This window comes from Zea mays, chromosome 4 (genome assembly GCF_902167145.1).
Source record: "Zea mays cultivar B73 chromosome 4, Zm-B73-REFERENCE-NAM-5.0, whole genome shotgun sequence".
Classification (NCBI taxonomy): domain Eukaryota; kingdom Viridiplantae; phylum Streptophyta; class Magnoliopsida; order Poales; family Poaceae; genus Zea; species Zea mays.
The window spans coordinates 156,734,430-156,745,016 of NC_050099.1; the positions used below are offsets into that span (position 1 = coordinate 156,734,430).

The 10,587-nt window shown below is 44.8% G+C and overlaps 1 protein-coding gene across 1 annotated transcript; it reads right to left on the bottom strand.

Moving 5' to 3' along the window:
* Window positions 1-1,307: 1,307 nt before the first annotated feature.
* Window positions 1,308-2,258, bottom strand: LOC100286319 (blue copper protein). Its single transcript, NM_001159206.2, has 2 exons — window positions 2,034-2,258; window positions 1,308-1,957 (listed from the first exon to the last, which is right to left on the bottom strand). The coding sequence occupies exons 1-2, from the start codon at window positions 2,194-2,196 to the stop codon at window positions 1,533-1,535; spliced, it is 588 nt and encodes a 195-aa protein (NP_001152678.1). The 5' UTR covers window positions 2,197-2,258; the 3' UTR covers window positions 1,308-1,532.
* Between the last annotated feature and the right edge of the window lie 8,329 nt (window positions 2,259-10,587).

Here is a 10,587-nt window from a genome sequence, read left to right on the forward strand (position 1 = left end):
AGTCGGTTGATGAGGTCAGTACACGCCCTTGAAAGGAGACCGCAACCAAAAAGATTGTTGCGCCCTTGATCAGCACGAGTTCGGATAGGATCGAACCGATCACAGGACCAGGTTGGTTAAACTCAACCACAACATTCTTCCCCTTGCTCCCATACTTACTTTCTTATACTTATAACTTGCTTATACTTAGACCTTACTTTTCTTAACTTCTTAACTTTCTCTTTCTAATTTCTCAACTTATAATTTCCACTTCTCAATAGATAAACACATCAAGATTAAGGCGTTACGACAGCTTATTAGTAAGTACTAAACTTAATGACTATAGTACACATTTCTATCTCAAAGTCGAGAGCTTAAAACTTGGGTGAGATGGGTTCCTTAATCCAAAATCATTAGAGCTCCATTAAACCCATAATGGCTACGTCTTTTTAACATGTTAGGTGAAAGCCCTCTAGTGAGCGGATCCGCAAGCATTTGCTCCATATGTATATGTCAAGGTCAATTGTTTGATCCAGGAGTCCTCTTTTACAACATTATACTTGATATCAATGTGTTTGGCAGTAGCACTTGACTTGTTGTTATAGGAGTAACATATTACTGGTTCATTATCTCAGTATAGCTTTAGTGGTTTTGACATGCTGTCTACCACTATTTAACCGGGTACATATTTTTAAGACATATAGTCTGCTTTGTTGTCTTATAAGATGCAAAAAAAACTCAGCATATACATTGTTGACGGTGTAGTGAGTGTTTGATCGGAGCTTTTCTATGATATAGCTCCTGATGTGAGTGAATATATAATGTGACGTGGACTTTCTACTTTCTTTATATCCCATATAATCTGAATATGAGCAACTTATAATCTCAAGGCTACTCAATTTTAATTTTTTTATATTAACATGAGGTTTTTTGTTCCTTATAAATACCGTAAGATGTTCTTAACACCTTTCCAGTTTTCTATTTATGTATCCTTCTAAAATTTGTCAAACATCCCGATTATATAAGCGTGCTTGACAGCTTGAGATCTATCTTCTTAGTCCTTCGGAGATGCTTATAAGCTAAGTAGGTGTTTGAATGCACTAAAGCTAATAGTTAGTGAATAAAATTAGTTGAGACATCCAAACACTCTAGCTAATATTTTAACTATTCGCTATTTTTGGTAAATTAGTTAATAGTTCTAGCTAATATTTTAACTATTAGATATTTTTGGTAAATTAGTTAATAGTTAGGTAGCTATTTATTAGCTAGCTAATTTTATTAAAAAATTAGTCAACTAACTATTAATTCTAGTGCATTTAAACACATCCTAGAACGATTAAATAGCCATAGCATATCGTTATCTATGACATATTGCAGACCGCTGGGACAGGTCCAGCATGAAGGATTCAAGGATAGCCGTACATGTATACAGCGGGAGTCTCGAACAAGCCAGAATCGAGCATAGACCATAGACGTGAATTCAGATTAAACACAACGGGCCACAAAAGCCTGCAACAGGAAAAGCATGGAACGGAAACAGCACTGCCTCTTGCCTAACCCATCAGGGCGAGCCCGGCGAGGCCCGCGGCCCAGGCCAAAACGCCCATAGCGAGCCGGGCCTCCCCACCGCAGGCAGCGCCAGTGCTGCTCGAGGTGGGCTTCGTCGTGGGCGCCGACGGCGACGTCGTTGCCGTGGGCGTAGACCCGGACGGCGTGGCTGTCTCTGGAGGCGAGTCAGCGGCGGGCGGGGATGACGCCGGGGTGGTGGTGGCGGTCCCAGCGGCGACCGTGACGGCGAGCTTCATGCCGTTGCCGCAGTGGCCCGGGGTGCCGCAGATGAAGTAGCGCGTGCCGGGCGCTGTGAGCGCGATCTTGGTGTTCTGGTCGCTGTAGGACTGGATGGAGTTGCTGGCCGAGCACGCGCCGTAGTCCGCGGAGCTCACCTCCACCACCGTGTGCATCGCGCTGTACTGGAACACTGCGTGCACGCGTGCGCTTTGTCAGCCTCAGACCTCAGTGACCTTGTGACCGACATGTGGGGGGTACTCACTCACCTAGGTTGTCCCCAGCAGCGAAGGTCTTGCCGCTCGCCCAGGTGGCGTAGTCCACGCCGCTGCTCCACCCGGACGAGTCGCCGACCGTGTAGTCCGTGGCGTGCGCCGGAGCGGCGACGGCAGCAGCGAGGAGTACCAGCAGACCTGCCGTAATGGCAGCCATGATGATTGATGACAGCTTAATGATAATTTTGCACAAGGCTTTAGCTGTGGGCACCACTGAGTGCGGTGACTTGGAGCGATCAATGGTTATATAGGACTGCGAAGCGAATCATGCAGGTGCTAACTAAAAGCGATTTGGTAAGTTTTGGTGGAGTTGGTTTAAGTTATGCTTGTCACCCACTCCGCCGCTCTGGCGTCGTCCCCGGGATTCCTTGGATAATTTATGGTGATGCACGGACCAAAACCAACAAATTTTAGCGACTATATAGATAATTCTGATGCAGATGATGGAACGGTGCCTACTGTTTATTTATAGGTTCCATCTGACACACAGGTCAACTTTTACCAATAGCGCTGAGTCTATTTATCCGGTACAGTTCAGTTTTGTAAGGGTAATCAAGCTCTAACGTGGGTTTTGGTGATACCAACCATATAATATGATAATTAATAAGATGTATCGAGTTGATACGTATGTGAGAAATTAGTGAGGATATAACATGATTTGGTGGAGCCCTGGTTGCAAAAGCATTTGGTGATGGACTCAACGAAAACTTTAAATTTATTTTATATTTTAAAACCGGATATAGGAACCACTGCACTATAAAGGCGATGCAAAATGCATGTTTTAATATGCAACTAAGTTCTCAACCCTAAGCTAGCGAACATAAATCCTTATACCTCAACCAAGTTGGCCCTTGTTCACTCATATTCCTGTTGTTGGCTTGTGTGACATTGCAGCGTGGACCTACACAACAAGATACTATCATGTGTTCCACAACAGTGTTGTGACTTAACGACTAGTTGGGACTTGGGAGCTAGGAGTACCGAGTATTTATGTCCCTTCTTCCACCTTCCACCTGTCATGTCACGCATTTCCTCCTCAACCAACATATGAACTCTCCCCCAAACAATTGAAGGCTCCCATCCTCTCCCTTTTGATCCCTTAAGATTCTTTCGGAGACTACCCTCCAAACTTCACAAGAGAGCTTTGTCAAACTTTGCTTCAACTCCTAAAGCATTAGATTCGTGTTCTAAGCCAGCATGTTGCAATTGTTACTCTTGGAGCAAGAGCTCCTAACTGGCTAGGCATAGCCCGTTGAAGCAATACAACAACTTGTGTGTGCTCTATAATGTTTGTACTCACCCCTATATTCTAGTATGAACTCTCAAGTTATAGACTTTCTCTCTACTTGAAAAGATAATAGAGTTCAAAAAAAGCCAAGCCTTGGTGGCTTTCTCAATAACGTGGACTTAGGCAATCCTTCATGGTTATTTAAACAACAAGATAAATACATTGCCTCTAGTGAGATAACCCTTATCCAATAATAGGGGAATAAATATACGCGCTTCTCGCACGATGTATGATGGAACACAATATACGAAACTCATACTTTATATGAGTAGAGACATGACTTACTTGTGATGTAAGCACTGGCACGTAGGCAGAAGCGGGCCTAGAAATTTAAGATTGGGTATTCAAAAATTCAAAAGATCAAAGAAATTAGTGCTCTAACACTATTTTTTATAATACATTATTGACAAATTACTATAGATCACCAAAAACAACCAAAAACTTGGGTATTCAATGAATACCCTTGAACCACCCCTGGGCCCGCCCCTGCACATAGGGACGTGAAAACTACTCCGAATGAATCACATGAAAACTACACAAATTTTGTTCATATATCATAGGTGCTCTCAATTGTGATACACAACTTTACAATACACGCATAGAGATGTCTTCCATAAAAGCAACTGTTTGTTGTTTCAATTCTGACTTAACCTGTTTTTAATTCCTAAAAACCTTAACAATATTTCTGTAGAAGAACGACTCTACCAGATTTCCTTTTCCTTTTACCTTAAAGTTAGTATAAAGTATTGAAAAAAAAACTCAATTTCAGATTATAGGGAAGAGCAGCTCGTACAGAAGATCGAGGAAACCGATTTCTTTTCCAGTACCTGGGATCCACGTGTCAGTGGCATTTCTCTCCTTACTTTCCATCTCTCTTTCCTCTGCCTCTGTGACCGACTCTGTCGCGGCAAGGAAACGGTAGTGCGCGCAGTCTCCCTCCGTCTGGCAATGGCATGGTGGTGGCGCGGCATAGCCAGCCCGAGCGCCCGAAGGTGTGTCCAGCTCATGCGTGGTCCGCCTACCTAGCCCGACGCACGGCCAGCTCGTGCAGCACAGCAGCAGCATAGCTGGCCTGGCCTGGCCAGGCCCAGCCCGACGGCGTTCGTCCAACGCACCTCAACATTTTTGGTCCAGGTCCACCTACTGTGACTGTGAGAGCGGCAGATGGGGGGAAGATGCGTACACCGACTGATTGGATATGTGTTTATATATGTATTTAAGTATTTGAATTCTCAAATCGATAGATTTATGCGTTTGAATCCATCCATATACCGCAACGCAGTATGGGTTGCCCTCCGTGTGCCTCCCCACCACTGCCTTCGATTCAAATACGTACGAATTGCTCCAACTTGTACGATTCCAGTTCCAGTTCAACCATGCATCTTCGTCTTCTGAATGAAGAGGCATTCATATCATCTTTGTGGCCCCCTATTTAAGCCACATTATTTACCATTCTATATGCCCCTGCATTATATCCTAGCTATAGATGTAGCATTTCGTGGGGATGAGGTGATTCGGTAAAGTGGCCGGAGGAGTCATGAAGGGTCTAGTGTAGAAGCTAGCAAGTTCTGGTTGGAACCGCTGAACAAACCAGCCTGATAATTTCTGCATCGTACCTTGCGCGGACCTACTCTGTTTGTTCTATGATGCCACATCGTCGTATGATTTGGTTTTGCTTTCCATTGTCAAGCAGGCAGGTAGTAGAGGGCTAGAAGGCAATTGCTGGGCCCCTGTTTTGGTGGACCGGTTGAGGCAATTATGTAGCGTGTTTATTAGCTACGTACTGTAGTACTATAGTAGCACGTACTCTCACTAGTACAATTTTGCTTTGACCTGTGTTTAGAGATAAAATGTGCTTTTTTATTTTGGTGTCAATCATTTGTGGTGAGTGCCGTCGCGCCCAGACCTGAAATTTCAGTGCTAGAACGTGACCAGCATTGAGCATTTCCAGCAAGATGCAGCGTTTCATAAGTAGCTTTTGTTGCACCTCAACACATATCCGGTCACTGTGTTTACTACTGTTTCCTTTGTTTTAAATTATCGGAAGCTCTAACATTTTTTTTATCTTATATTCAGATACAATGTATATCGATACATTCTTCGAAATGGGAAGTGGTTTCAATATACTATCGCTTCCCTTTACAGAAAACATATCGATACACATTATATCGAGATATATGAAAAAAAAATCATGTGTTTAAAAAAGTTTTAATAGCTTAGAATTTAAAATGGAGGGAGACCGAGAGCATTCTGCAATTTGGTTGCTCGGACCAGTAGAGATAGATGTTAGATTTGGTTACCTAGCTCCCTAGAATAACAATCTGATCTAATAATAACCTTAATGACGAGTAGATCCAAATCTACTGAGAGGTTCGGCTAGACATACCTTCTTGGTTGGCGTTCACTGCGGCGGTGGCGATGGCGGCGGCCTCCTGGGAGTGTTCCTTGCGTGTTGGTGCTCTCGCCGCTCCTCTCTGCATTCCTCCTTACATTGTTCCCTGCGTGTTGGTGCTCTCACCCGCTCCTCTCTGCGTTTCTCCTTACAGTGTTCCCTGCGTGTTGGTGCTCTCACCCGCTCCTCCCTGTGTTCCTCCTTGCAGTGTTCCATGCGTGTTGTTAGAGTCGATCGGCGACGGGTCATCCCTTTGTGGCCCCGTCGGGGATCCATGGGCGGTGGTCGCCATGTCGTGGTGTTTCCTGTCACTTGTGGCCGAAAGGTGATCGGGACCTTGGAATGTGATAGCTAGGATTTTGGAGGCGCAAAAGCGTTAGCTTCCGTGTCAGCACTAGGACCGTGTTTATATAGCACCCACCGTGACCGGAGGCCAACCATAAGTACGGTTGCATCCCTGATCAGGGCCATTAGATCCATACAAGTTAGGGCCCACCTGACCCAATTCTTTACTGGGCAAGAGGACACACTTAACAATAGATAACTCCATCTAAACAAAATAGTGTAAATATGAGTGTGTGTAGTGATGAAACTAAAGTGACCAAGTGAATAAAAACATTAATTTATTCTTGAGGTTTGGTTGTTTATCGGCAACCTACATCTATTGGAACTGTCCGGACACGTAGTCAGGTGCACCCAACACTCGGGAGGCAAGAGGGTTTAGGTGCACAACGAGACAGCAGGCAGGAAACTGTAGCGTCTTGCTATGCGTGTCCCATTCGTGTACATGGTAGGGCTATAGGTAACCGGAAGGGGTAGTAGGTCCCCAAGTACTGTTATACCCCAATTACCTACTACATTCCTAGAATATTTCCTTTAATGGAGTCATTACAATGGACAGAGTAATGTAAGCTAGGTGCACTACAAAATCTACCCTGCAAGGGGGCTTACAAGTGGACCCGGATGACAGCGAGGCAGAGTCCTGAGTTTCTTCATAGCCTAACGAGGCCGCTGCTCGTGTGTCACACCCTTGGTTCTACGAAGTCACGTCCTTGCCTTCGTTTGGACTAGGCGCCGCCATCGGGGGAAAGGCCTTCAGGGTTCTGCGAAGTCACGTCCTTGCTTTTGCTTGGACTGGGCGCCACCTTCGGGGGAAAGGCCTTCAGGGTTCTACGAAGTCACGTCCTTGCCTTCGCTTGGACTAGGCGCCGTTGTCGGGGGAAAGGCCTTTGGATGCGATTGAGTCTGCGGCGAGCCCTCTTCTTATTGTTGTGGTCCCTCCGCTTGACTCTCCTAGACTGTTGCGCGTCGAATCCGAAGTACCCTTCGCCTGATGCTCCTGTGTAGTCGGGTTAGATAGATCGAGGTCAAGTTCGGCCTCCACTCCAAAAACATTCTTATTGTGATGAGTATAAGGTAGCTGGTTCATGAGCTAATTGACATCACATGACAAACCTAACTCTTTGGTGTCAACGTGTCGTAAGAACCACACTAGAGAGACGCTCCAATAAGCCATGATTCCACTAAAGTTCCTATTTGTGAATCTTCCACGGGAAATGAGCACTAGAGTGCCTCATAATTAATTACTAGAGCCGACAACAACCTACAATAGTCACTCAATGATGCTACAAACTCCATGCCTTCTAGGTGACAACAATCACCAAGAGTAACAAGAGAATAACCAACCCAAACCACTCAGCTAGTGTCACAAGATGCAAGATCTAAATGTGATACACTACGAGTTCTACAATCACAAAATGATGATCCAAGCGATGTGAGTGGAGTGTGTTTATTAGCTCTCAAAAGGTGCACATGAGTGAATGTGGTGCTAATATGCCAGCCAAAACCACATGGCATATTTATAGACCCACAAAGAAATCCAACCATTACATGTTGGTGTCATGAAATCGAGGGTACAAAATATGTTGGTGCTCGCACCAGATATGTCTGGTGCTCCTCCAACGACTACAAACTAGTTGTTACTCTTTGTTAGGTATCTAGTGTAATCACCAAATTTGACACTAGACATATCCAATGCACATAAGAGTAGATCTGCTAAAAACATGCTCTTTGAGTTCACTATTCGGTGCGATGTCGGTGCCAGATCAGACACGTCCAGTGCTCCTTAGTGCTGATATGTTGATTTACATGCTTTCCGATTCCCTTGTTTGATCAAATCTGTTTGAAAGGTAAGAAGGATGAGCTTGCAAAGAGGCGACAACAGCTAACTACGCGTGAAGCAAACATCAAGCGTCACCAGGAAGAGCTCCAAGCTTGTGAGACGAACATCAAGAACAAGAGTGAAATGTATAAGGATGCAACCTATTCATCTTTTGGGTGCGAGAGAAAAAACACCCACACTATACACCAAGTACACAAAATATAATAGACCTAGCGAGTTATATTCCCTAACGCATGTTAGGACTAGTGGTAGATTTCTCATAGTTCCACACATGCTATTATAAGTTGTGTTTGTTACATTTCTCTAAGGCATGTTAGGATTAGTGCTAAGTCTACTATTTAGCTTTATATATCTAGAGTTCCATACATACCATATATTGTTCCATGCAATATCCATGTAGGACTGAGTTCATCAAGGCATCTATAGTTTTAAATTATCCAAAGATCGAGCAAGAATACAATAGCTAGTTCTTATTTTAGTTTCTAAGAACATGTGTAACAATTGTGAAGCAAACCATTAAATGCATTAAAAATAAAATATATTGTAACATAGTACAATTATTCTTACAACGAACAAAGCTAAAGGGATATATATGTGTGTGAGAGAACAAACTTGCTTAAACAAGTTGATGACATATGGCAGGTAAGTCGGCGTAACATGCCACAATACTGAGCTACCTACCATATCATAGCTATGTCCTTCGTTTGGTATCATTGTTCACGACGCCGAGACATGTTACCTCAACACCGTGAATCATGACTTCGAACTTTGGGTCTTGAAAATAAAATAAAATACACAAAGCTTTAAATATAACAAATTCTCGTGTGTTTATTGGTTTTGTCTTGCAATTTGTTCTTCACCTTTCCTCCCTAGTCTTATACTTGCTTGCACTAAACTTCTATTCCATCGTGTTACTAAGTCCAATTCTGGCATTTATATTTACTAGCAACCTTGTGCAAGTATTGTGTTTATACTAACCCGAACTATCACATCTTGTTCTAAGCACTTAACATCATAACTTCGGATTAAAATTGTATTGTGTTTTGAGTTTTCAAATGTCACATATTCACTCCCTCTAGGTATCTGTAGTTTTTAAATTGTCCAAAGATCGGGCAAGAATGCAATGACCAGTTCTTATTTTTAGTTTCTAAAACATGCGTTATAATTGTGTTGAGCACCAAAATGAGCCGTCGGAGGGTCCGTGCCTGTGGGCCCGATGGTCCGCGCGCGCAGAACAAATTAGGGTTCCAAGTTTCTTGCTTGTTTGTTCACGAGATTCGCGAAATTAGCTTGGGGAGTTTGTTTGTAACGGGTCCGGGCCCCCTCCTCTATAAAAACAGAGGAATACAGCCGATTTGGAATCATGAATCGAATCAATAATCAACTTATCTCACATTTATTTCTTGTACATTTAGGAGTAGTTCTAGCCTAGTTCTAGTTTAGCCTTCTAATCCCCAAATTCTCTGCTTCTCTTCGACTCTACGTCGATTAGAGGAGTCTAGGTCGGCCTGCCGAGCCTAGACAACACCTAGGATCTCTCCTCCCCGATGGGGTCCCTCCAGGGAGCGAGATCCAGGCGCCGTCGGCGACTTCCGCCGCCCCTGCGCACGCGCGGACCGTCCGGCCTATAGGCGCGGACCGTCCAGCCATCAAGCAGGAAGCCCTTAGTCCTGTCCCAGGTCGTGGACCGTCCGGCCCCTGGCTGCGGACCATCCGCGCCTGTGCAGCGAGCACCGCCGCCAGTTCTCTCGCAGCGATTGGCGCCCCCCAAAAAGGCACCAACACACTTTTTGGCAACTCAACTGGGGAAAAACACATATAGACCCATCAAATCGGCCCTCAATGGCCGGTTCAAGGGATAGCTCTGAAGTTTCCCCCAGCAACATCATAGGGCCGACTTAGGAAACCTTGTCGGCTGACGAACAGCTCCAGTTCGAGGAGCACAAAGAGTAGCTGATCCAAGAGTCAAAGGTGAAGTTCCTGGCCAACTTCAAGGTGGACAGGAACAATAAAGTCGTTCGGCAACGGGCGACGGATCCGGCTTCGCTCTGACCCACACTAGATACCCCCAATGTAAGTAACACAAACGAGCTACAATCTCTTAAGAATTATGTAGATGAAGAGCGAGAACAAATGCAAATATCATAGGGGGTATGCAAAATGATTATAGGAGGCTAGTACGTGGATTTGATAAATCTATTGTTGCAAGTTTTCCTTCGCACGAGGTTGAATTGGGGGAAAACACACGTAATTCATCGGCTACAGGTTGTCATGACCAGTTACAACCCCTTTATGGGATGTCGATAAACACACACCCTGGGCAACCACAACCTCCTACACACATCGGCAATAAATTCGTCGATCTACACATGTCCGGACCGTCCGCACATGAGCGCGGACCGTCCGGGCCAACGGCGGCCGGTCCGATTTTTAATGAATTACCGAGACATGCGTCCGAGCCACAACGTACTGCGCAGAATCTAAATTACCCAGTTGGACCGTCCGCATACAGCGATGGGCGGTCTGCATACAGTCACGGACGGTCCGGGCACATACCCGGATAGTCCGCATATACCGCTGGACGATCCACATATTCAACCGGACAGTCCAGTGTAGAGTTTTTTTAGGAGAATTTCTACTTGAATGCTCATCTGTCCCAGCAACACCTCCCCTCACACTATACAAT